The sequence below is a fragment of the Microcaecilia unicolor genome, chromosome 8, assembly GCF_901765095.1.
Source record: "Microcaecilia unicolor chromosome 8, aMicUni1.1, whole genome shotgun sequence".
Lineage (NCBI taxonomy): Eukaryota > Metazoa > Chordata > Amphibia > Gymnophiona > Siphonopidae > Microcaecilia > Microcaecilia unicolor.
In genome coordinates this window covers 214762414-214790105 of record NC_044038.1, presented here as the reverse complement: position 1 = coordinate 214790105, position 27692 = coordinate 214762414, and the positions used below count along the sequence as shown (strand labels likewise).

At 44.5% G+C, this 27692-nt stretch overlaps 1 protein-coding gene across 3 annotated transcripts in view; it reads right to left on the bottom strand.

Moving 5' to 3' along the window:
• Window positions 1-27692, bottom strand: part of NFATC2 (nuclear factor of activated T cells 2) — a 216352-nt gene that overhangs the window by 168403 nt on the left and 20257 nt on the right. For 2 of the 3 annotated variants that reach the window (XM_030213065.1, XM_030213064.1), the window contains exons 1-2: window positions 24452-24566; window positions 6137-7169 (exon numbers count right to left, since the gene is read on the bottom strand). In XM_030213065.1, coding sequence (XP_030068925.1) covers window positions 6137-7169; window positions 24452-24566 — 1148 coding nt within the window. Of the gene's footprint in view, window positions 1-6136; window positions 7170-24451; window positions 24567-27692 lie in introns of those variants that run through there. The other variant, XM_030213066.1, reaches the window with a different exon arrangement.

Below are 27692 nucleotides of genomic sequence, written 5' to 3'. Positions count from 1 at the left end.
CAGAACGCCAGAATTTTGAACATTAGGGCCTAAATGCAGTTAACACATGTAACTACAAATTAGTGCCAATTAGAACAAATTAACACCAGTTAAGGGCACATGACTGGCACTATTCTATATCTTGCGTGCCCAAATTTGGACGCTAGTGGGAAATTTAGGCACGCAGCTTTATAGACTCTCAGGTGGAATTTTCGAAAGAGAAGGGCGCCCATCTTCCGACACAAATCGGGAGATGGGCGTCCTTCTCGCAAGGTCGTCCAAATCGGCATAATCGAAAGTCGATTTTGGGCGCCCTCAACTGCTTTCTGTCGCAGGGATGACCAAAGTTCACGGGGGGGGGGGGGGGGGGGGGTGTCGGAAGTGTAGCGAAGGCGGGACTGGGGCGTACTTAGGAGATGGGTGTCCTCGGCTGATAATGGAAAAAAGAAGGGCATCCCTGACGAACACTTGGTCAACTTTTTTTTCACGACCAAGCATCAAAAAGGTGCCCGAACTGACCAGATGACCACCGGAGGGAATCGGGGATGACCTACCCTTACTCCCCCAGTGGTCACTAACCCCCTCCCACCCTCAAAAAAAATCTTTAAAAATACTTTTTTGCCAGCCTCAAATGCCATATTCAGGTCCATCGCAGCAGTATGCAGGTACCTGGAGCAGTTGTAGGTTGTGCAGTGTACTTCAGGCAGGTGGACCCAGGCCCTCCCCCCCCTACCTGTTACACTTGTGGTGGTAAATGTGAACCCTCCAAAACCCACCAGAAACCCACTGTACCCACATGTAGGTGCCCCCTTCATCCCTAAGGGCTATGGTAGTGGTGTACAGTTGTGGGGTTTGGGGGGCTCAGTACACAAGGTAAGGGTGCTATGCACCTGGGACCTTTTTCTGAAGTCCACTGCAGTGCCCCCTAGGGTGCCCGGTTGGTGTCCTGGCATGAGAGGGGGACCAGTGCACTACAAATGCTGGCTCGTCCCATGACCAAATGGCTCGGATTTGGTCATTTTTGAGATGGGTGTCCTCGGTTTCCATTATCGTGTAAAACCGGGGACGACCATCTTTAAGGTCAACCTAAATTTCATGATTTGGGCATCCCCGACCGTATTATCGAATCGAAAGATGGACGCCCATCTTGTTTTGATAATACGGGTTTCCCCACCCCTTTACGGGGCCGTACTGCGAGGACGCCCTCATGAAAACTTGGGCGCCCCGTTCGATTATGCCCCTCCACGACTCTTAATGTATTTGTCCCTTTATTAATGGGCTCTCAGAACTGTCCCTCATCACACACAGTTTACACCTGTTCCAAAAGTTTAACATGTGTGGGCAACCGATTCTCAGTGCGGCAAATGAGAGCAAGTCCATTCAGCTCCAATGTGTTTCCTTTCATTTACCACATGGAAATTGCTAGCATGGCTTTGTAAAAAAAAAAAAAAGCCCTCTCTGTGCACTTTTTGTGTACATGGATACTTTATAAAATGTGTGTGTGTGCATCATAATTCTACCACAGCACCACCCAAACTAGGCCTCTAGCAATGCCTACAAACAGATCACAGTGGACTTGTTTAATACGAGCCATTTTCCATGTATAAAACATGCATTAGATGCAGGAAAACACCAGTATAATGACTGTCTGTTCCGACATTTGGTTGATACTGAATGTTTACTTTGGGGGAAGATAGTGTCGTCATCGTGCATTAATGTCACAGGTGGTGCCACTGTCATGGAAACCCTTCAGTTGGACAATATACTCTGGCTTAAGGGCTCAGATAATTTAAAATTCTCATATGTGTATTCCTTGATTTTCCTGTTATTACTGAACCTCTGTCTAAAAATAAGAAGCGTTTTAACCCAGATTCCAAACTATATATGTTTAGTCAATGATAGGAGCTGGATTAATACCTAGACCAGTGCTGTCCACCAGGGGTGTAGCCAGACAGCCAAATTTGGGTGGGCCTGAGCCCAAAATGAATGGGCACAGAATTCAGTCCCTCCTGGCCCCCCTCCACTCTGCTCTCTGCATTCTGCCTCTCCCCCTACCCTCAAATACAAAATGTTAAATACCTGAGCTGATGGGGATCCCCAAACTGCACTAGCTGAAGATTTCCTCCTCCTCCTCAGGCAGCCAGTGCTCTTCCAAACAGCAGCTGGCAGCACTTGACTTGAGCTGACACTGCTTCCAGTAGTCCGTACATGCTCGGTGCTTCTGCATGGGTGAAAACTGAGCATGTGCAGAGGGGCCGATATGTTGTGCCTGTTTGGAAGAGCATTTTTCTAGTTGAGGAGGAGGAAATCTTTAGGCTTTGGGGATTCCCACCAGCCACAGCAAGAGTGCCACAATTTTGGGTGGGCCTGAGTCCAAATTGGGTGGGCTGTGGCCCACCCAGGCCCACCTGTAGCTACGCCACTGCTGTTCACAATAAATATGTATGAGTGAGATTTGCATACACTGCCTGGTATGCAAATCTGTCTCATGCATATTCATTGTGGATATCCTATAAACCTGACCTAGGTGGGGGCTCTCAAGGACCGGAGGTGCCTACCCCTGCCATAGGGGTGTGCAAAGAAAGAAAAAAAATGTTGTTTTCATTTTATTTTAGTTTTGTTTTCCCGGCTATTTCATTTGTTTTGTTTTTCATTCATGTTATGAAATAAGCTACTCGTTTTTACAAACTTGCATACTATGCAAATAAAGTGCATTAAAACAAGAGAAATTTGTTATTTTTTCGGTGTCATTTTAAATGAGAAATGACAAAGCGATGCTTTCGTAGTACGTAACCACCTCAGAGGGGTCCCAAAGCTGTGCTAAAAATGCCCTTAGGTGGGTCCTTTTCTGTGCGCTAAGGCCATTTTTAGTGCAGACGTAAAAATAGCCAATTTTCCATTTTCTGGATTAATGGGCATGCGCTAATATTAAACAACTATCTTCAAATGGCTTTACTACTTGCACTTTCGGAGAAATTACTCTAAACTATTGCGTACAAGATGTTCACTGTGTTGATAAATGTAAAATTTAAAAAGGGAGGAAAAAGGGCTTCAGTGATGTCCGTCACGTCTCAGATAACGTTGGTCTACTGACTGCACAATCTCTTCATTAACCCAAAACAACTCTCCTTTAATTCATGCTTATTTTTGTTACATTTGTACCCCGCGCTCTCCCACTCATGGCAGGCTCAATGCGGTGGGCAATGGAGGGTTAAGTGACTTGCCCAGAGTCACAAGGAGCTGCCTGTGCCTGCAGTGGGAATCGAACCCAGTTCCCCAGGCCCAAAGTCCACCACTCTAACCACTAGGCCACTCCTCCACTTTGGAGAGGAGAAAAGGTTTATTATTTACTAATCAGACTCTTCAAATTCCAATACAAGAAACATAGCTTAAAGTATTGCATATGGTGTACTACACATGGAACAGCGAACCTGTACTAAGCAGCATTTCTGCCGGAATGCACTGAACTCTAGCAGATCACCAATGTGGCCGCGCAGGCTTCTGCTTCTGTGAGTCTGACGTCCTGCACGTACGTGCAGGACGTCAGACTCACAGAAACAGAAGCCTGTGCAGCCTTCTACATGGAATGTTGCTAGTGGAATAGCAACATTCCATGTAGAATCTCCAATAGTAGCAACATTCCATGTAGAATCTCCAATAGTATCTATTTTATTTTTGTTACATTTGTATCCCGCACTTTCCCACTCATGGCTGGCTCAATGCAGCTTACATGGGGCAATGGAGGGTTAAGTGACTTGCCCAGAGTCACAAGGAGCTGCCTGTGCCTGAAGTGGGAATTAAACTCAGTTTCTCAGGACCAAAGTCCACCACCCTAACCACTAGGCCACTCCTCCTCCACTGTTGCTACTATTTGAGATTCTACATGGAATGTTGCTATTCCACTAGCAACATTCCATGTAGAAGTCGGCCCTTGCCAATGTGGCCATGCAGGCTTCTGCTTCTGTGAGTCTGACGTCCTGCACGTATGTGCAGGACGTCAGACTCACAGAAACAGAAGCCTGCGCAGCCTTCTACATGGAATGTTGCTAGTGGAATAGCAACATTCCATGTAGAATCTCCAATAGTATCTATTTTATTTTTGTTACATTTGTATCCCGCGCTCTCCCACTCATGGCAGGCTCAATGCGGCGGGCAATGGAGGGTTAAGTGACTTGCCCAGAGTCACAAGGAGCTGCCTGTGCCGGGAATTGAACTGAGGTCCTCAGTTCCCCAGGACCAAAGGCCACCACCCTAACCACTAGGCCACTCCTCCAGTCTCCATCCAGTTTACTGCTTTTTCAAGATATTTTTTAAATGTATTGATCGGTCACAGTCACTGTTTACTTTCCTCCACTGGGTGGAAATAAAGATCAATCAAAAAGATTCTTAGAGGTGTAAGATTATAGCGTTTTGTTGGAGTAGCCCAATGCATTCATCTTAACAATTTTTACTGTCTTTTCATTTCATCTTTTTTTAAGCATTTCTACTAATCCATGTTTTTGTACGTCCGGTACTGATCTTGGTTTAAATTCTGCCTTGCTCATAAATATAAATTAAAGGAGGTTTTTTGGGGGGGTTAGTGAAGAGATTGTCCAGTCATTAGTCCAAAGTTATCTGAGACGTGACGGACATAATCGAAGCCCTTTTTCCTCCCTTTTTCAATTTTACATTTAGCAACACAGTGAATATCTTGTACGCAATAGTTTAGAGTGATTCCATACAATAATGTTGCCATTAATGCATAGTCGTTAACAAAAATGAGCATGTGAACTCTTACCCACACCTATTTTGCAGATGGTAAGGGCACATGTGCTAATCCTGCATTTATCAGCGTGTGGTTATGTAACTGAGCTAGCTGATTAGCGCAGAAACATCCACTCTCCAGCCCCATACACAGCCCAGTATGGTTTTGCACGCACATTGCAAAATTAGCATGGGACACCCTAGCGCGCCCTGCGGTAAGCACTCATAAGCTGTAGTAAGCAAAACGCTAGTGCTTACTGCAGCTTAGAAAAAGGAGCCCAAAGGATTTTATAAATTAACATCTCACCTGGAATTGTAAAATGTGTTCTAAATCAAACCCTACTAAATTCCATCTTCTATGAACCTATGTATACAGCCCAGAATTTGAGTATGGGAAATGGATATATTTAGAATACTATGAGAACAAAATATTAACATGTATAGGAACCTTTCATTTCTTTTCATATCAGCAACATACCCTAAACATTAGAAGGGGGGGGGGGGGAATTATCAATGTAGGCTACCACTAAGGCATGTTTTTACTACTAACTCGTGCTATTTTAACATGGGTCCCATTTTATGTAATGAGACCTAGTTACTAAAAACCAGGGTTACAAGTAAAATAGCGTCTCAACAGTAGCCCAAATTGATAACGTCCTCCCAGAATGCACCAAAAAATAACACAATTCATGTTAAATTACAGACCAATCAGTCTGTTGAGACACATTTAGAAGCCAAATTAATACCCATATAAAAACTTGTGTGATAATATAATTTTCTACATTACAAAAGATTAGTGGGGTTGTTGAATGTTCCGAATTTTGTCTTAATTTAGGGGGAGGGAAAAATTATCAACATGGGCTACCATTAAGATGGGTTATTTTATCACTAACTTGTGCTATTTTAATGGTACCCTACACTGATAACATCCCCCCTAAATCTATATTTTGTTTTGGCATTCTAATTGATTCTTCTTTGTTATAATAAATAACTAAAGTAAATTGAGGTTTCAATCAGGGCCATACAATTATTGCTTAAAGCTGTATACATTACAAATGATGCATGTTGCCATGTAGAATGCTTGAGTTCAGTTCTTAGGCCTGGCTTCTCATCTGGTGACTGGCTGGGCCTGGAGATGCACAGAGGTGTAGGGTTCATGGCCTTGAAGAGTGGCACGGAGAGATGATTCCCAGCCATAGTATTGACACCTGTGACCTATGGATTGTGGTCAAGCGTTGTCATTACAATGGTTGGGTTAAAATGGAAAGGGATAAACATGATTAAAAAATTAATCCTGGGTAGTTGCAAATGAAGGTTCTTAACCCATAGCCCAATAATCTAGTGATCTGAGAACCCAAAGGTGCAGATGGAAACTACAAGGCCAACATCAAAAACTCATACAGACAGAACTTACCTGCAGATAGGTATTGCAGGTACCAGCTGTTTAGGCCAGGTTGGCGATACTAATAGAATTGAGTCTGGTCCTGGATTTCGGTTGTCTTCTTGCTCACAAGTCCCAAAGTATTCTGCAGTCTGAAAAATATGACATGGGATACTACTCTTGTGGGATTGCAATGGTGAAGGTTCAGGACTAGTTTTCCATATTTTAACTGGAACACCACAAGAAACATCTGTCGTAAGGTTGTTCATAGCATCCATGAGACTAGCAGAACTTGACAACTGGTTGAAAGTGATGGAGGAGTTGTCCTCCCTCAGACTGATGTGAGGTGAAGGCTGAGGAGAAGGAGTTCTTGAATGCCCTGGAGAAGTTGTGGACTGATGAGGGTTGTAGAGCTCAGCACAAGAGTATTTTCTTTTTGCACCTGGTGATGATGACCTTGAGTAGGGATGAGGTGACGGTGAACGTGGTCCCAAGCAGGTGTCCTCCGTGATGCTTGTTCTTGGTGACATTATCGGGGAGGTTCTAGGAGAATAATGAGTATGGATGTTTTGAAACTGTGCACATGGATCATCACTAGGACCATTATTTGGTGAAACACATGGTGATGTGTAGGGAGAGAAACTAGTCTCTGAAATGAAACTTGCAGATGAGCCACTGCTAGCAGGGCTCAAACAAGCTGGTTCTCTGTAGCCCTCAAAACCAGGGACAGGCAATGTAAACCTTGGACTAGTGGTAGCTGTATTGGGCTGATGCTCTATCAAAAGATCTGAATCTCTGCTGCGGAAGGGGCCACCTGAATGGATCAGTTCATGAGATGGTGTGATCTCAATCCTAGGGCTCAAAGCTGGGGCCCCAGCAGCCTTTATAGGGTCCAAGCAATATCTTGACCCTATGCTCTCTGTCTGTCCATATCTGCCCATGGAATCTGCAGAGAGCCTAGGGAAAGCCAATGGGTTGTATGGCTTCAAACCATAGTCCGAGACATCATCAGGAGGGTATGAAACTCCAGAGGGTGGGCTGATGATTTTATGTGGAGTCGGTTCTTCTGGAAAAAGAAGGGTCTCTTTAAGGCTAATATTATTGAAATAAGGTACAATCAAGGATATCAAATTGCCAATTGATAATCTGGAATTATGTCTCAAATTAAGTGCTATAAATAAATAGTATCAAACCAAATTCAAACTGTATTTGCTCCATATTAAGAATAGATACTTTATATTGTTCATTTCACTGTTCGTGTTCCTTTCATGTATCAAGGTAGTTGCATATGAAAGTCCAAAGTGAAAAAGATCAACCAGTTGATTACATGTTGCTTTTAGCAAACTAAGGGGGTCTTTTAATAAGATGTGCTAAAACTCAGCTGGCTCGAAACATTGAGACGCCATGGATGTCTCAGTGTTTAGTGCCAGCTGATTTTTTGAGCATGATGAGTTAAAAACGCTAGCACACCTTGGCAAAAGACCCCCTTATATTAGAAAGGTTATGGAACCCACAGTTTGAAAATGATGTGCACTATTAAAACACTGAAAATACAATGTTAATACCAAAGGGTCTAAGTTTCTCAAAAAGACCACCATTGGCATGTCATAAGTTAGATTCTTGGCATAGGTTTCTGCCTCTTGGACTAGCCAAGGCTGGAAGAGCTACTGAATCAGAGTTTGCAAATCCCTGAGCAGAGAGCCTACCCAATAACACTGTTAAACCAGTATTTAACAGACAGCACAAGGGACCCACAGTCTCTCCTTCCGTTCAGTCTGTTTCCCTACTTCAACGACCTGTTCTATACCCGTGACTGTCCCCATGTGAAGCAGTCAGGACCTGCAAGGGTGGAAGAAGTGAGTTATCTGCTACAGACCTGATGAGAAAGGGAATCGGTCTTCCATAAGGCATCACCTTAGAATTATAAGGTTCTATGTCCATTTTTATGAAACAATTATCTAATGCAGGGGTTACTTGTAGTAGTGTGAGTACTTTGTCCTGGGCGAAAATCATTGAGAAAGCATATTGGTAGATTGTGATATCAATAGAACTAAAAAAGAATTAAAAATCTATATACTTTTGTGCAAAATATTTAGGGCCCTGTTTACTAAGCCGCGCTATAGGCATGTTAGCGTCTTTAACGCGTGTTAACCATGTACGCGCATTAACCATGTAAGCGCCTACAATATCCCTATAGGCGCCAACATTGTTAGCGCGCATGCTAATTGTAGGCGCGTTAAAAATGCTAACGCGCCTCAGTAAACAGGGCCCTTAGTGATTCTATATCCATTCAGATAGTCATACAAAAGAATTAAATGCCAAATTACTTTGTAGTTTGGTGTTAAAAGGTTCCATGTCCTTATGTTGTCAACAAACGATGGCAACACAAAAAAGATATGTAAAATGTCTGCGATGATTGTCTTCAGTGGTTATTGTATTTTTTATGAATACCATGGGATCAATCAGTGGTTCCCAAACATGGTCCTGGAGGCACCCCAGCCAGTCAGGTTGTCAGGATACTCACAATGAATATTCATGAGAGAGATTTGCCTGCAGTGGAGGACGTGCATGCAAATCTGTCTCATGAACATTCATTGTGAGTATCTTGACAACCTGACTGGCTGGGGTGCCTCCAGGACCAGGTTTGGGAACCACTGGGGGTCAATATTCAGCCGTTGGCATTGAGCGTTTTGCTCACTACCAACGGCCTTATTCCCAGTTATTCGAAGCCGGGACCTGTGCAGGCTTAGTCTTTAAATATCTGGTTATTTTTAAGCCGGTTAACACATAGCCACTTAAGTTGATATTCATACTTATGCAGCCATGGGTTAGCGCATAAAGGTAGGGCAGATGTTACTGCGGTCCCATTTACGTGCTAACCCTGGCTGCTTAAGGGCTGACTCCGCCCCTGGAACACCTCCTAGATAGCCGGGTTTGCATTTGGCGCTAACCCAGTGTTGTTCCTTGGTCGGCCGTCACCTGGGGCGGATTGCTGCTAGGCACCGCCCCTCAGGTGCAGCACAACACTTCCCCCCCCCCCCCCCCCGGGTGCAGCATCCCCCCTGGTGCATCATCTCCAAGCCCCCCCACCCCGGATGCATTCTTCTTACCTGCTGGGGTGCAGGGAGCAGCCAAGGGCTGTCAGCTCCACTGGTTCACTGCTCCCTCTGCCCCGGAACAGGAAGTAACAGCAGAGGGAGCAGGGAACCGGTGGAGCCAACAGCTACGCAGCTGCTCCCAGCACCTCCTCCTGCAGCGTGCACCCGGGGCGGTATGCCGCTGCGCTAACCGCAATTTTCAGCGGCACTTAGCCGGTTAAGTGCCGCTGAGTACTAGCGGCTAGCTCCAACCAAGTGATTTGTCTGCTCATTTTCAGAGCACATGGACTACAAAGTTACATTTAGTCTATGTGCTTTGAAAATGAGTCTCTCAACCAGTCAGCAGCCAGCTAAATCATTTGCTGGCTAAATACTGGGAAGAATGTTTTTGTTACCAAATTCTTGTTGCCACAGTAAAAGATTAGATTTTGAGATATTGATAAAAACTCAACAATCCTATAAAAATGCATAATCAGACATTTAAATATTAAACTTTATTTAGCAGATACCAAGACATGCCTAATGGTTGGGCTCATTAAGAACTGGTGCTCTTAAACAGAACATGCAACATATTTTTATCATCAAATAAGACTTTGAGGGGAATAATCGAATGTCGCCGGCGATCTATTTTGGCGGCAGCGCAACAGCTGGCCGGAACTGTATTTTTGAAAAAGATGGCTGGCCATCTTTTTTTCGATAATACGGGTTTCGGATCGCCAGTTTTGTTTTTCCGCAATAATGGAAAAAACTGCCGGCGATCTCAAACCCGGCGAAATCCAAGGCATTTGGCCGTGGGAGGAGCCAGCATTTGTAGTGCAATGGTCCCCCTCACATGCCAGGACACCAACCAGGCACCCTAGGGGGCACTTCAAACATCTATTATAAACAACCAAATTAGCTTCCAGGTGCATAGCACCGTTCCCTTGTGTGCTGAGTCCCCCAAATCCCCCCCAAAACCCACTGCCCACAAGTGTGCACCATTACCCTAGCCCTAAGGGGGGCACCTACATGTGGGTACAGTGGGTTTTGGGGGGTTTGGGAGGGCTCAACATTACCCACTACAAGTGGAACAGGTAGGGGGAGGATGGGCCTGGCTCTGCCTTTCTGCAGTCCACTGCAACCAACAACTGTTCCAGGGACCTGCAAACTGCTGTCAGGGTGCTGGGTATGACATTTGAGGCTGGCATACAGGCTGGCAAAAAAGGTTTGTATTTTAATAATTTTAGTGTGGTAGGGGGTTGGCGACCACTGGGGGAGTAAGGGGAGGTCATCCCCCATTCGCTCCGGTGGTCATCTGGTCAGTTGGGGCACCTTTTTTGAGGCTTGGTCGTGAAAATAAAAGGACCAAGTAAACCCGGCGAAATACTGCTTATCACCGGGTTATATTTTTCCATTATCCGCGAAAGCCGGCCATCTGGTAGCCACGCCCAAGCCTGCCCATGTCCCGCCTTCACTCCGCCACCAACACGCCCCTTTGAACTTTCGCCAGCGAGGCGAAGGGAAAGCGGTGAAGCTATCACAAATGTAGCTTTCGATTATACGCTTTTCGCCGCTTTTGCGAAATCGCCGGCCATATCCCGATTTGTGTCAGGAAATAGCCGGCGATTACTTTCGATTATAAGCTGGTTTGTTAACCAAAAATTAGATTTTGATTTTCTCAGTCGACGTGGACATAGAACCTAAAGTTAAAAAGGCACCACTAGATTCAACTTTATATTTAACTAAGGTATGAAGTATAATATCTTTATCTTAGCTCCGCTTCGTAAATGACAACAGAGCAAAATTTCTATTTTCTTGACACTGAAAAATAGCAGAACTGGTTTTCTACTGTAGTTTACCAAGAGGAATGATCTTTTCTTAAGAATCCAGCAGTCAACACTGGAGGCTACCAGCTCCACACTAAAATGCTGTTTCAAGTATAACAAGTGTTTCACCCCTGGGAGAAATGTATCTTAAAAGAGGTCTGTGCCAGTAAAAGTAAGCCAACAAAGCCTGGATTACAGCAGAAGGTGGCAAACAAGGTGTAAGTAACACAGCATTTTTATAATAATTGTAGCCAGTTACGTACACTTTCACTTTTATAACGGTTACAGAGCAAGAACTGCTTATTAGATAGACACACCAGGGTTGTCTGTTTCCCGTGATAGATTTTCTTTAAAGAGTTCATTAGAATCTCCAATGGAATTTTCAGATTTAGATAACTAAAAAACATATTTGTAAAGTGATCAGCTTTTTTTTTTTTTTTTTTTTTTGAAATATCACAAGTCTACAAACGGGGGGAGGGGGGATACTGGATAATTTAATTCAATTCCTGGCCATGAAAACTTCCTATCAAATGGGGCAGACATGCATTGCTTGAGCATGGGCCTGGGCTAAAATTCCCCACACCAGCATCTGTTTGATATTTATTTATAGCATTTATATCCCACAATATTCCCACCCATGGGCAGGCTCAAAGTGGCTTACAACAGTCTATAAAAACATTCAACAATTCAGCAAACAATCAATATCGTAAGAGAGAAAGGGATATTCGGATTTCTCCTGTGGAATCCTTTCGTTATCTAGGTGTTCTGTTAGATTCTCAGTTATCATTTTCTGCTCAAATCTCCCAGTTATGTAAATCTGGTTTCTTTGTCCTGCAACAGTTACGTTCTGTCGGACGCTATCTAGACCGTGACGCGCTGCATGCTTGAATCCTGTCACTGTTTACCACCAGGTTACACCACTGTAATAATGTCTACTTAGGCTGTAATTGTTCCCACGCCTGTTGGGCAACATTTTACAGGACCAGGACACTTCACCAGTGACTTCACAGTGAGAATCCTCAAAGGTAACTTTAAAACCATACAAGAACGTAAGACCTTTGAAGTCAGAATGATTGAATATTTTAACACCCAACAGAAAGGACTTAACAAGGATCTGGGGTTCCTAGCCCATTATAAACCATAAAGCTGTATGTCTCTGTTGATCACCCTCCCCTCACCTATCCACACCCACCCTGTTAGAATATCAATGATATGCTTTGATGTCCCCATGCATACTTCCTACCCACCCCCATCCTCCCACCCTGTCAGACTGTCATAGTAATGCTTGAATGTTATCACTTATATACACTGTCAGCTAGCACATTTGCTTATTTCCGATCTGAGGAAGAAGGGCGACCTTCGAAAGCTAATCAAGAAATGTATTAAGTTATGTCCAATAAAAAAGGTATCATCTTATTTTCTTTTCCATGTTTTATTTTGTTTGATTTCTATTGATTCACTATTAAAGAAACTGCAAACCTTGCAAAATACCGCTAGGAGGCTTCTCTGTAATGCTCATCAGTCTGACTGGTTTCTAATAGAACTGGCTTCTAATAGAACGGGTCAGTTTCAAAGTTCTTATGCTTATTTTTAAAGCCCTTTGTATCCGCATCCTTCTCTACCTCTCATTCCTCACTATCCCCTACTGTCCGGCCTGCTCCCTTCGCTCACTTATGACGGCATTGTTCTTCCTAACTCGAAATGAGCTATTTTAGAATCTACAAGTCATCGAGACTTGTATTTTTCAGCAGTAGCCCTTTGGAATTCTCTGCCCCTCACTGTCTGAGCAGAATCATCCCGAAAAATATTCAAACCCCTACTTAATCCTGGCTTTTTCAACAAGCCTTTCCCACAACTTGAACAGAGTGTTTCGATGTCTCGCTGTGTGTAAATCCTCTTTTCTATTGGTTTGTTGTCTTGTCTGGTCTCTACTTTTGTTTCTTTCCTATATAAATTGTAGCTCAACTTCTGTATCATATGTTTTATTTTTAAGTTCGACACAACAGGAAACAGAAGGACAGCAACCCTTGCAGATACACAAGCCAAACGAACACAATAGAAAGAGCATCAGACCATGATCAAATGGAATACAGATGACATCCGATATGCTGTTGTGACCTCCATTGGTTCCTCAGGGCATAGCTCCCATTCCTCCAACCACTTCCGTGCTTTCCTTCAACTGCTCAGGAGTAATGGTATCATCTGTATTCCACTTTAAGCCTAACTAAGTATCAAGACATAACAACAGAAGACTCCTGAGGAAGGCCTTTTAGGCCGAAACATGATTCATGTTGAGTCTTGGATATCAAAATAAAGAAGATTGGTTTGATCATCGTCTGATGCTCTTTCTATTGTCACCCTCGCTGTGTTCGTTTGGCTTATTTTTAACTTTGTACATCACTTTGAACTACGTTAGCAAAGGTGGTATAGCAAGTCTGAATGAATGAATAAATAAAGCGCTGTTTCATCCAGTGGCTGCCACCCAGAACGGCTCACCACTATGCCTCCCCCTCGGTGCAGCACCCACCTCCGCCCCCCCCCGAAATGCATAATCCTCACCACCTAGGGGTGCACGGAACACTCGCATGGCTGTCGGCTCCGCTGGTCCCCTGCCCCAGAACAGGAAGTAATATCAGAGGGGGCAGGGAACCAGTGGAGCCGACAGCTGCATGATTGCTCCGTGCACTCCCTTGCTGCCTGCACCCAGGGCAGACCACCCCCACCACCCACTCTCCTGCTCCTGACGGGACCCAGGTGACCGTGTCGCGACATGAGCAGGAGAGAGAAAACTCCTGAGTAGGGAGAAGATTCCAGCACCATGCTAGTAAAGCTTTTGTGATTTGGCTGAACCCAGAAAGGAGCAGTGGAAACAGTGAGTATCCTACTGTAAGAATGGGTCAAGGACCAGGGAGGAGGGGTGGGGGAAGTGTGAGGGACAGGCTACAGGCCCAGGAAAAGATCTGGCAGCAAGCTCATAATGATGCTATGGAGAGCACAGACTGAATGAACACATGATCTGCAGCACAACAGCAGGCGTGTATGGATGTGACAGCGAGAGAAAAGGCAGTGCACATGTTTGTGACTCTGCCTCTGCCTTCAACTATCTCTATTTGTATATCTGAGTTTCTGTATCTGCGTGGGTGTTTCTCTGTCTTTTGCTAGCAGGGACGGTGTCATAAGATTAGTTTCTTTTTGAAAATTTTGGTCAGCGATGTTTGCAAGTTCAGAAGCATCCATGCACATTTCTTAGCCAATAAATGGAGGGAGATGTTCAGTCTGGAGAATTTACCCAGCTAACTCGGTTTCCTGGGCAAAGTCCTTTGAAAATCATCCTAATACTGCTTCCACTCTGTCTATAACCTTCCAGAGACACCAAAGAAAGTTCAGTATCATTTTGTGTTGCTGTCTTCATCTGCAAAGTGCTTCATGTAGTTCATAACATATAAAACTAGTTTAAAAAGGCCCGTTTCTGACACAAATGAAACGGGCACTAGCAAGGTTTTCCTCGCAGTGTGTATGTTTGAGTGTATGTGAGAGTGAGAGTGAATGTGCGAGTATGTGTGTATGTGAGAGAGAGAGAGAGAGTGAATCTGGGTGTGAGTGTGTGTGTGAGAATGAGAGTGTGTGCAAGTGCGTATGTGAGACACAGTGTGAGAGAGAGTGTGTTTCACACAGATACAGTGTGTGCGAAAGAGAGAGTGTGTGTGAGACACAGACTCTCTGTGAGACTGAGTGTATGAGACCAAGAGAGTGTGTGAGTGACTGTGACACAGAGAGTGAATGTGATACAGTGTGAGACATAGAGTGCGTGAGAAACAGTGTGTGAGAGTGAGAGAGAGAAAGACATTGACTGTGAGAGCGAGTGTGTGAGAGAGAGAGTGTGTGTGACAGAGATACCTTCCCCCCCCCCCTCTGGTGTCAGGCTCCCCCTCCCTCCCTCTCTCTCTGGTGTCAGGCCCCCCTCCCTCCCTCTCTCTCTGGTGTCAGGCCCCCTCTCTCTCTCTCTGGTGTCTGAGCGTTACTGTGCAGGACGCTGAGCTCTGGCTGTGCTTCAAGGAACTGACCAATCCTATTTAATAGAATGAACCTCCAACATTCTGAAGCTGAGAAACCTCGTGTGGTTGGTCACTTCTGCTTGTGACGAACCCGGAAGTATCTGCTTGTGACGAACCCGGAAGTACGTGATGTCAATTCAGGAGATGGATACAGAGAGCAGGAATGCCTCAGCCATGCAGTCAGCTTCAGAGCGTTTTATTATATAGGATGGTAAATATACCACTACAGATAAACTATAATACAATCAGTACAAAACAATCTAAACATCCATGTTTTCAAACCCTCACTAGGCTTTGCAAGATCCAACTCACCTGTACCTCCCTCCGCAACCTGTTCTGCTACACTAGGACTACGACTGACAGTGCTCTGTCACGATACCTGAAGACTCTCAAAATATCTTTATCTTATTTATTTGTTAAATTTGTATCCCACATTTTCCCACCTATCTGCAGGCTCAATGTGGCTTACATAGTACCATAGTGGCGTTCGCCAGTTCCGGAATGAACAAATACAGGTGTTATTGTCGTAAAATAGGTTCATGTAAGGTAGGTATATTAGGGGAACTTAGGAAGGAAGAGGGAAGTTGGGAGTGTCCATTACGATTTTTGGTTTTGTTGTGTTGCAGGTGCTCAGGCTTTTTTTTCAACACAGTGCTGGGTGCATAATCACAAACCTTCTCTCATGGTATGTCACAAGCTGGACACTCCCAGTCTGTACCTTAAGACTGGATCCTGTACTTAATGGGTAACTGTGGAATTCTCAATTAATTGTAATTGTATTTAAGACCATTGTTTTCCGGAGTGCTCTTACTGACACCATCACAATAAGAACATTTCCAAATAGCAGAACCACCTTGGACACATACAAAAATAATATTGATCATCAGGTGATATTCAGCCCATGGCACTTGCTATTTTTTTAAATGCTGGCTGCCATGGGCATTTTACTGTACACCTGAATACTCAGGGATTGGATGGCTGCCAGATTTATCTGGGTACTGGAGAAATGCAGACCAGTATTTTTTCTTTATTTGTTACATTTGTATCCCACATTTTCCCACCTATTTGCAGGCTCAATGTGGCTTAAATAGTACCGTAAAGGTGTTCGCCAATTCCAGTATGAACAAATATAGTAATGTTGTGGTAGAATAAGGTTCGTGTGTACAGACACATTAGGGAATCATAGAGAGGAAGAGTTATTATATGTCCATTACGAGCTTTGGTTTTGTTGTTTTGCAGGGTACAGGCATTTAAGTTGGGTCGGTAGGGTATGCCTTTTTGAACAGGTTAGTTTTTAATGATTTCCGGAAGTTTAGGTGATCATAAGTTGTTTTCACAGCTTTTTGGTAATGCGTTCCATAGTTGTGTGCTTATGTAGGAAAAGCTGGATGCATAGGTTGATTTATATTTGAGTCCTTTGCAGCTTGGGTGGTGGAGATTTAGGTATGTTCGTGTTGATCCTGTTGTGTTTCTGGTTGGTAGGTCTATGAGGTCTGTCATGTATCCCGGGGCTTCACCGTAGATAATTTTATGAACCAGGGTGCAGATTTTGAAAGCAATACGTTCTTTGATTGGGAGCCAGTGCAGTTTTTCTCGGAGGGGTTTGGTGCTTTCGAATCGCATTTTTCCAAATATAAGCCTGGCTGCCGTATTTTGAGCGGTCTGAAGTTTCTTTATAATTTGTTCTTTTCATCCCGCATAAATTTCGTTGCAGTAGTCTACATTGCTTAGTACCATTGATTGTATAAAGTTGCGAAATGTTTCCCTCCGGAAGAATGGTTTCACGCGTTTGAGTTTCCACATTGAGTGGAACATTTGCTTTGTTGTAGATTTCACTTGGTTCTCTAGTGTGAGGTTACGGTCGATTATAACGCCGAGAATTTTCAGGCTGTCTGAGATAGGGAGAGTATAAACTGGGGTGTTTATGTTTGTGGGTTTGTTCGTATTGTATCCGTATACCCAGTGTTTTTTTTTTTACAGCCCTAACTTTATCTGGGGAATAACCAGTTAGTGGACTGAAAATCACCGCTAACTTCTCGATTCTATATATGGCGCTCAAAATCATGCGTGCGCCCGATTTCTGCGTGCAATTTAATTGAACAAACCAGTTAGCATCCATAATTGGCTGCAAATTTGCAACAATTAGAGTTTCTACAAGCATCTTGCTAGCCATATTCTATAAAGATGCAAATGTAAATTCTAGTGCTCGGATCTGAAAAGGGGGCAGGGGCTTGGGTGGGTCAGGGGTGTTCCAAGAATTTGCACACACTGTTAGAATACGCCCAATCCACATCTAATTCAGGTACAGGGATTTACACCGGGTTTCAGGTGGTGTAAATCCTTGCACCTAAAAGTTAGGCACAGATCCTGCCACTAGGCGCTATTCCTTAAATGGTGCCCAACTTGGAGTGCAGTTTATAGAATCAGTGGTGTAGCTATGGGGGGGCCACAGGTGCTTGGGCCCCCTCAATCTGGCTCTGGGGCCCCCGGTTTGGATTGGTCTTGCGTTGCCTGGAACCCTGTTCTGTTTTCAGTCGCTGTACACACTCATTTTCATGAAACTGAGCAGGCAATGTGAGACCAGCGTGGCACAAAAGCTTCAACCCCCAGCCAAGGTACCTTCGCAGTGGTGGTGGGGAGGCAGTAGCGGCCGCGGGGGGGCATAAGTGGTGGTGGGAGAGCGGCGGGAGGAGGTGGGCCAAAATTTGCCTCCCCCACCTTGGGATATGGCCCCCGCCTCCCGTTGAAGTCTGACTACGCCCCTGTAATGGCGCTTAGTTCTCATTTTCTTTCGGTGTCATATATAGAATGTGGTCCTAACAAGATAACAGCCTGTTCTGCCCAGACTCCATCCCTGGAGCTCTCCGGCACTAACCTGATAGTGCCGAGGCGTGATCTGAACAGATATTTGGTGACAATAGAAGTGCCACTGGATTTCTGGCCAGGACTTGGTCAACATGATTTAGCTGTTAACGCCTACCTGGTTAACTCACACTAAATAATGACCTCCTAAGTCAGAAACTTATTATCTTTTGCAGAATATCCTATGAGAGAATAATATACACTAACTAGATAAATAAATCTACATAGGCATGCTATGCCGTATAACATGGAACTTGCTGGAAACCCCACTAGCCACACAGATGCGACCTAAATGGCTTGGATGTCAGCTGTGATTGCATTACAGAGGTTTATGTTTGCTCGGGCAGCTCATATTTCTTGAGAAAAGGAAGTATCCATCTATCTAAAACCCTGAGTATATAGACTACTGCTTATTTATCTGGACCAAAGCACATAACCCCAACCTGCATACACACCTGATATCGCTATTTTAGATATAATGTAGAAATTGGAATTGAGTTGTCCGGGTAGGGACATGTATACTTCAGGTAGTATTTTGGAAAAGAATCTGCTGACAGAGCCTTTTGTAAAATACATGCAGGAATGCATATGTATGTACTGGTTACTGAGTGACCTAATGGTTAGTGCAACGGGATTTGAACCTGGCGTCCTGGGTCAATTCCCACTACAGCTCCTTGTGACCCTGGGCAAGTCACAACCCTCCATTGCCTCAGGTACAAACTGAGATTGTGAGCCCTCTGACAACAGAGAAAGTACCTGCTTTTAATGTGTGATTGTCCACCGCCTTGAACTTGATGGTTAAGCAGATTATACTTGCTGAAATTAAATTACATGCGGCAGGAGCATCCATTTTACAGGTAAATGTCTAAAACATCAATGGAGGTAATTCAGCAACAAACACGTCCAAGTGTCAGAAGTCTAAGCTGGTATTTCAGATAATAGACATAAGCAACAACACTTAGAAGTAGATTTCCAAAATGGCAGACCTACACATGTCTAAATGCCCCCAATTAAGTGCACAGCACTTTTGAGAGGGAAAACATTTGGGGGGGGGGGGGGGGAGATCTTTTACTAAGCCACAGTAACGTTTTTAGCTCGCAGTAGAAATCAGCTGGTGGTAAACGCTGAGACACTAATGGGAGTGGAGGAGTAGCCTAATGGTTAGTGCAGTGGCTTTGGGGGAACTGGGTTCGATTCCCACTGCAGCTCCTTGTGACTGGGCAAGTTGCTTAACCCTCCATTGCCCCAGGTACAAATAATTACCTGTATATACCAGAGGCGTAGCCAGACTTCGGCGGGAGGGGGGTCCAGATGAGGGGGGGCACATTTTAGCCCCACCCCCACCGCCACCAACTTTGACCCCCCCCCGACGACGACCCTCTTGACCCCCCCTCCCGCCACCAACCCTCCCCCACCGTCGCCTACCTTTGCTGGCGGGGGACCCCAACCCCCGCCAACCGAGGTACTCTTCTCCGGCGCAGGGCTTCGTTCTGTTTCTGTGAGTCTGACGTCCTGCACGTTGTAAGTGCAGGACATCAGACTCACAGAAACAGAACGAAGCCTTGCACCGGAAGAAGAGGACCTCGGCTGGCGGGGGTTGGGGTCCCCCGCCAGCAAAGGTAGGCGACGGTGGGGGAGGGTTGGTGGCGGGAGGGGGGGTCAAGAGGGTCGTCGTCGGGGGGGGGGTCAAAGTTGGTGGCGGTGGGGGTGGGGCTAAAATGTGCCCCCCCTCATCTGGACCCCCCTCCCGCCGAAGTCTGGCTACGCCTCTGTGGCCCCACGTAGCTACGCCACTGGTATATACTACGTAAACCGTTTTGAATGTAGTTGCAAAAACCATAGAAAGGTGGTATATCAAGTCCCATTCCATTTCCCTTTCATAGGAATATATGGGCATCTTGGGGTTTACCACCAGCTAATTTCTACAGTGAGCTAAAAATGCTACTGCAGCTTAGTAAAAGACTCCCTTGGGTATTAAGGGGAAACCCTCCTGACCACAAACATTTTTACAAAACCTATACATACCCAAGGACAGCTATAGACTCCAATATTGACCTCTGTGATCACAGATGTACATTCCCTTTCTGCAATGGGGAATTAAATGTCCCACCCAAACCATACACACTTGCCATATGCACATACCTCCGGATTCTATATAGTGTGACTGAAATTGTGCGTGTAAATCCGGTTGCATTCTGAATTTACATGCGCAAATTTTCTTAAGAAGCCAATCGGCACCAATAATTGCCACTTAACACGGTTCCCCACAGGAGGCTCTTAAATAAACTAGACGGCCTGAAGATAGGACCCGAAGTGGTGAACTGGATTAGGAACTGGTTGACGGACAGACGCCAGAGGGTGGTGGTGAATGGAGTTCGCTCGGAGGAGGGAAAGGTGAGTAGTGGAGTGCCTCAGGGATCGGTGCTGGGGCCCATTCTGTTCAATATATTTGTGAGTGACATTGCCGAAGGGTTACAAGGTAAAGTTTGCCTTTTTGCAGATGACACCAAGATTTCCAACAGAGTGGACACCCCGGAGGGTGTGGAAAACATGAAAAAAGATCTGAAGAAGCTAGAAGAATGGTCTAACGTTTGGCAATTAAAATTCAATGTGAAGAAATGCAAAGTGATGCACTTAGGGAGTAGAAATCCAAGGGAGACGTATGTGTTAGGCGGGGAGAGTCTGATAGGCACGGATGGGGAGAGGGATCTTGGGGTGATAGTATCCGAGGACCTGAAGGCGACGAAACAGTGCGACAAGGCGGTGGCAGTAGCTAGAAGATTGCTAGGCTGTATAGAGAGAGGAGTGACCAGCAGAAGAAAGGAGGTTTTAATGCCCCTGTATAAGACATTGGTGAGGCCCCACCTGGAGTATTGTGTTCAGTTTTGGAGGCCGTATCTTGCGAAGGATGTTAAAAAAATGGAAGCGGTGCAAAGAAAAGCTACGAGGATGGTATGGGATTTACGTTCCAAGATGTATGAAGAGAGGCTTGCTGACCTGAATATGTACACCCTGGAGGAAAGGAGGAACAGGGGTGATATGATACAGACGTTCAAATATTTGAAAGGTATTAATCCGCAAACGAATCTTTTCCGGAGATGGGAAGGCGGTAGAACGAGAGGACATGAAATGAGATTGAAGGGGGGCAGACTCAGGAAAGATGTCAGGAAGTATTTTTTCACAGAGAGGGTGGTGGACGCTTGGAATGCCCTCCCGCGGGAGGTGGTGGAGATGAAAACGGTAACGGAGTTCAAACATGCGTGGGATATGCATAGAGGTATCCTGTGCAGAAGGAATGGATCCTCAGAAGCTTAGCTGAAATTGGGTGGCGGAGCAGGTGGGGGGAAGAGGGGGTGGTGGTTGGGAGGCGAGGATAGGGGAGGGCAGACTTATACGGTCTGTACCAGAGCCGGTGATGAGAGGCGGGACTGGTGGTTGGGAGGCAGGAAATACTGCTGGGCAGACTTATATGGTCTGTGCCCTGAAAAGGACAGGTACAAATTCAAGGTAAGGTATACACATATGAGTTTGTCTTGGGCAGACTGGATGGACCATGCAGGTCTTTTTCTGCCGTCATCTACTATGTTACTATGTTACTATGTAAATGATACTAACTGGCATTAATTAGAATTGCTAGGCATATTCTGTAAAGTGGTGCGCGTAAATTCTAATGCATCCTGCCAAAAAGGGGGCATGGCCCAATGAAATGAATTGACTATACACCGTATTGGGCTTGAAGAAGCCAACCAGATGATCAATGTGGAATAATGAATTAGATGAGTAATATCTGGGGATAAACAGGTTAATACCACGTTTTTTTTCTGTTTACTGTTTAATTGATCTCCTTGTCTTGTGTCACTCTCCCTATTTAGTGGTCTAAGGAAGAGAATAGAATTACCTGATTGAAATAATTCCTATATACTACCTTCTCTGTATTTCTGGCAAGTTGTTTTATTGCTTGTAAAAATTTAAATGGTTATAAATAAAAAAAAATTTTAAGGGGGGGGGGCATAGCCATGGGCATAGAATGGGCATTCCGACAATCTACGCGCATGGTTGTAGAATGCATCTGCCCCGCGCCTTAGTTTTACTTGGCGTAAATGAATGTGCCTAGAGTTAGGCACAGGCATGACCGCTAGGCATATTCTACGGTTTACAGAATACGCCTAGGTGGAAATATTTTTGGTGCTGATTTTTCAGGCACCATCTATAGAATCTAGTCCTTAGTGTAGATTTATACATGCAAATACCACAACTTTCTAAAATTGTATTTTTTGTTTATTCAATATACTCGTGTATGCTGGTATTTACAGGTGAAAATCTTGAATATTTGCTTCTAAAATAATTCTAGTAGCTTTCATGACCTTTCCTGTTTCTTACCATCTCTTTTTCATGCATCCTTCACTGAGCTTGAATATAGCCCATTAGGGGGGGGGGGATATAGTTTTTGTCTTATTATTATTATTTCAAACAAAGCCTTTGTTTAAAGGGTTTAACGAATTTAATGCTTATGAAAGGTACTGGGCTGACCTCACCATACTGGAAACCAAAGTACTTCATTTGGCTACTGGAGGGAAGGAGGGGCAGTGCAAAATTACCCCTTGATGCTGTCTCTATATTGCTCTGAAGGGACAACTTCTAGGGGGTGAGAGGGTAATTCAGACTCTTTAGATTATGCTGAGACTCCCTCCCAGTGGAAGAGACAAGGTCAGTAACTGAATTCCAAAAAAGCATGGGACAAGCACAGAGGATCTCTGAGGGAGAGCAAGGATTGTAATGCACAGTAATTTATGTGTATGGGCAAACTGGCTGGGCCTGTGTCAGGTCTATTAATAAAGGGCTTCTGACTATCCCAAGCTTGAATGGCCCTTGGTTTATTTTTGTATTCTCATTTTCATATTCAAACTAGATAGGCCACATGGTCTTTATCTGCCATCAGTTTCCGTCCTAATGCCAAACTGGTCATAGATTTCTTTTTAATAATGTAGACAACCATCCAATGGAAACTGGATGGAGACCACCATTGTAGATGTCCATTGACCAAGGCATGTGCCATGCCATTACATAATCAGGCTTATATAAAGTACAAATACGTTTTTGCACCAAGCCCCATGATCAGAACTTTATCTCCTGCTTTGGCAATACAACCAAAGCCAGAGGGCATCTTTCTTACCAGCCCCCAAAACATGCAAAAGACACAAACTACTTTAGCCTTCCGCCATTTCAAACCCTTAAAAAAAAAGCTGCTCCACTCTTTTCTTTCTGCACAGTTGGAAAAGTACGAGGCGTTTCCCTTGCCACCTTTTAACAAATTATTCCAAAATTAAACTGAAAGTTTACTTTCAGGTTTTTTTTTTTAAACTGAAAATTAAACTGAAAGTTTACTTTCAGTTGCAAGAGATGCCCACTTACTAAAAATAAATAAATAATTTTAATATTGAGCAGCACTGTGAACCGCGGTACGACTATACCGTAGAAGGGGAGCTATTTCTCATCTGTTCTAAGCCACTTTGAACAATTGTTGGGGATTGAAAAGGCACTGGATACAAATGAATATAGAAACAGAATATATTATCACTAGACCCTGGCAGTAGGCCATTTTGTAAAAGCCCGGTGTGGCAGAGAAGATAAGGGCTGGAATAGCAGCAGGAAGACAAGACTAGGAGAAAAGAAACCCACATTTGGATGGAGATACTGTAAGTTACTGTATGGAAGATTTTTTTTTCAGGCATGGTAAGGAGATCAAGCCCTTGATCTCACACAGTATTTAACACATTCCTGCCTTCCAATTACACACTACACTCAGTAGGGTTGGTGAGTGCTCAATGCCAAGCGGGCACAGCCAGCACCACCTGTACCAGTGGGATCCTGGGTATTTGATTGCACAGTGCTCACATACACTTGACCTACACCAGCTGTGTGGCCACTATTTTTCAAGATGGCAAATCCCTTCTGTTGACCTACCAACCTGTCAAATCACTCACCCCCCCCCCCCCCCCAGCACACCGACACAGAATAGGAAAAAGACTTAATAAATCAGGCCCAAACCACCATAAATTTAAAACAAAACAACCTTACAATAAGCGATCAATTCCTGCTTGATATTTGAAGAGGTTCACACAACATTATACAAGCAGAAAGCACTGCAGCCAATACTGTGACTAATATTAAAATGGAAAAACATTGAGAAGGGTGACTTATTTTTTCATAGTGGTGACGCAAGAGAGAACTTAGTCAAAGAGAGCTGTACTTCTATGTAAGTCTCTCTCTCTCTATTTTTATCATACCTGCCCAGACCTTTGGCTGCTGAGTTGAAATTGCTGAAATAAATTACGGCAAAGTAAATAATAATAATAAAAGTTGCCAGCTAAGTAAGGGTTAAAATGAACACACAACAGATTCGAGTCCTCCGGCTACAACAGGTACAGATGAGAGGTGACCTCGCACAATTATTCCAGCTAAGCAATAGAGCAGCTTCTGCCATTTCCCAGCGGATCTTTTAGAAATAAAACGAGGCTGATCACAAACCTTCTATAGGCTTTAAATAATCATAATCAAAGAGAATAGAGAAGTCTAGCTCGTCTTCCGAGTTGCTGTTTTGATGTGTGCCGTCAGGCTCTGGTTCCTTATGAATGTAGCTCATTTTCTATTTGGTCAGATCCGTTTGGGATGATGATAAAAAATACAACTAAAAAAACAAAATAAATAAAAGTAAAAGTCGTCCTCCTCGGAAAGATGGAATAGTTTTAAAAGCAAAAAAACAAAAAGCACTAACAAGTGTAAAGAAAGCTGCTTCCCCCGCCCCCCCCCCTTGGGATCACCTGACTGCACTTGTCAAACCCGATCCGGATGGCCTGGCAGAGGTTTAAAAAAAATCAGCCCACGGGAAATAACTGTGAGCAGACCGGCGAGAGCACGGCATGGGCTCTGAGCTCCGGTGCCGCTCCAGAACGGGCTCAGTGACAGTCCCGAGAGCATGCAGCGATCAAAGGCACTGTGCCTGCACTAACTTCCTGTTTGCAGAAGCCACCTGCAGCATTGGCCGGGGCGGGGGAGGGGCTGCAGCGACCGAGAGAAAGTGAGATAGGAGACGCCTCCTAATGAGCGCGAGGAGGAAGCCAGGATGTCCAGGGAAAGTGAGCGCGCGCCCTGGTTGCAACTGCACAGCAAGCTCAGGCCAGCCGTGTCCTCCCCGACCTGGGTCATGCCCGGCCCCCAGCCCAGGCTGACCCTCTGCTCCACTGTGATAGCAGCAACTCTCGATGACAATGACAAAACTGCAGTTGATGCTTATGGTGTGTTGCCACACCCTAGTTCTTTTTTTTTTTTTTAACTAGAGGACAGTGCAGCCACCTGGTCATCCCACACATTTACTGACTTCTAAACCTGCATTGTACTGGGTACAGTGACTGCATGTTTTGGATTAAATTAAAGCATTTTTCCAAATCTTTTAGGGGCAGATACTCAGAAATCCTGTGCTAGAGCCAACAGGGAACACTCCATACTGCCAGAACAGCTCAGAAAACTGCTCCAGACAGTGCTCAATTCTCTAATTATATACATGTTGTAAAAGTGAAAGCAAGGGGGGGGGGAGAACATGCTTGGTGCATACTCGGAAAGGTTTCGTGGTAAGTGTGCAGCTCTTGTGCACATGCATCAGGCAAACCCCAAAGTCAAAGCACTCATGGCGCTGCTCTTCCACGCCTTTAAATATAAGCTTTTCAATTTTATTTTTACTCTGAAGTTTTATATTTAATCACAGAAAACAGGCACCAACGTGTGCTTTCACTTTTGGGTTTGCTCAGAGTCGCACACATTTCTTTCTCAGTACCGGCACTTACAGGCTTGCACAAGCTTTCTTATGCTTCCAAAAGAAATCAAAACTGGCAGATTTTAAACAGAAAATCAAAAGAAATCCTCCCTTCAAACCCCACAACGCCAGCTCCAAGCTGGGGGTAGATTTCCAGCGGTAACTGCAGGGTTTGCTTGTGTGCTGTTCTCTGAGCATTGGAAGGGAATAGCAAATAACCTCATTAACATCTGTTTGACTACATTTAAATATAATTTGCAGCCATCTCTGATGTGCAACTTGTTTCCTGTGCTAAAACACCTGAGCATTCTGTGTAGATTAATATATGGGCTAATCCATCGCTAAGTGGCCTTAATGGTGGTGGTAGGTTTTGACAGTGGCGTTCCTAGGCTGGCTGACATCCGGGGCAGATTGCCGATGCGCCCCCCCCCCCCAGCAAAATTACCCCCCCTGGGTGCAGCGCGACCCCCCATGGCCAAATTACACCCCCCGGGTGCATTTTTACCTGCTGGGGGGGGGGGGTGCCGCGCGCCTGTCGGCTCCGAGTCCGCTCGTTCCCTGCCGCTCCCTCTGCCCCGGAACAGGAAGTAAACTATTCTGCACAGAGGGAGCGGCAGGGAGGGAATGAACTGACTCGGCCAACAGGCGCACGGCACCCGCCCCCCCTCCTTTGTACGCCACTGGGTTTTGAGAATCAGTCCCTGAGGTAAGAAGCATAGTAGCTTTCAGAAGCTGGCTCTAATTCTTGTTAGGAATAATATTTTAGGTGAATGACGTTGGGATGGAGGTGGCTTGGAGCTTTGAACCTACTGTTGGCTTGGCATCTGCTCAAAGCTGAAAGGATCCAGGGTCACTTTTCAGATAATAAACACAAGTGGGAACAAATGGCCTATGGGTATGTGCCAGCTTTTTTTTTTTTAAAGTTTGTATTCCTTGGAAGTGGCTTAGGATAAGTGATTGATTGCAGTATAGTATTGTCTTCCCAGTTCTGAAAAAAACATGACCTGTCCTTTCCAGGGTGATTGACATCATAGCACTCAGTTTTCTGAAAGTTCCTGTGAAAGACAAGCACTAGCTTCATTAAGAAGATACTGTTAAGAAAGTAGGGCTGTTCATTTGACATGATTAATCGCGTTAAAAGTTTGCACTAATAATTTTAACACGATTAATCGCATCTATAAGGAGGAAGAAAAATGGCAGAAAGTTGAATATGAAAGATGTTATAGGGGAAGAAGAGAAGAGGAGAGAAAAGAGACAACGAGGAGAGAGGAGGCCCTGAAAATAGAGTTCAGAGCACAGACAGAGGAACAGAACCAGAGACAGGGAATAAGAAGATTAAAAAATGAAAATAACTGGACAACAAAGGTAAGAAAAAAATAATTTTATTTTCAGTTTAGTAACTGAAGTACAGTATGTCAATTTTGAGAATTGACATGTGCAGTTCATATTTTGCACTATACAGGTGAAAATGTGAGGGGAACACTTTATGCGATTAATCATACGATTAACATTTTTGACCGTGCGATTCAAACTTTTAATCGATGAGCAGCCCTACAACAAAGCTGACTCCAGAATTTGGCAGCTATGATTTAATGCTAGAAAATGCAGGGTCATGAATTTGGGAGCAGTATAGTATAGGGGGGCGAAGTACTTTTGTGCATGAAAGAGGAGCTGGACATGGGTGTGATCATTTCTGATGATCTTAAGGTGTCCAAACAGGTATAAAAGGCAATGGCAAAAGCTAGAAAAATACTTGGGGTGCACAGGGAGAAGAATGGGCAGCGGGAAAACAAGACATAATGGTGTCTCATGAGTCATGATAGATTTGTACAGAGGCACTATTTAGAATAGTATGTACAATTCTGGAGACCACATTTTTTAAGAGATATAAATAGGATGGAGTCAATCCAGAGGGTGGCTACTGACATGGTCAGTGGTCTTTCTCATAAAGCATATGAG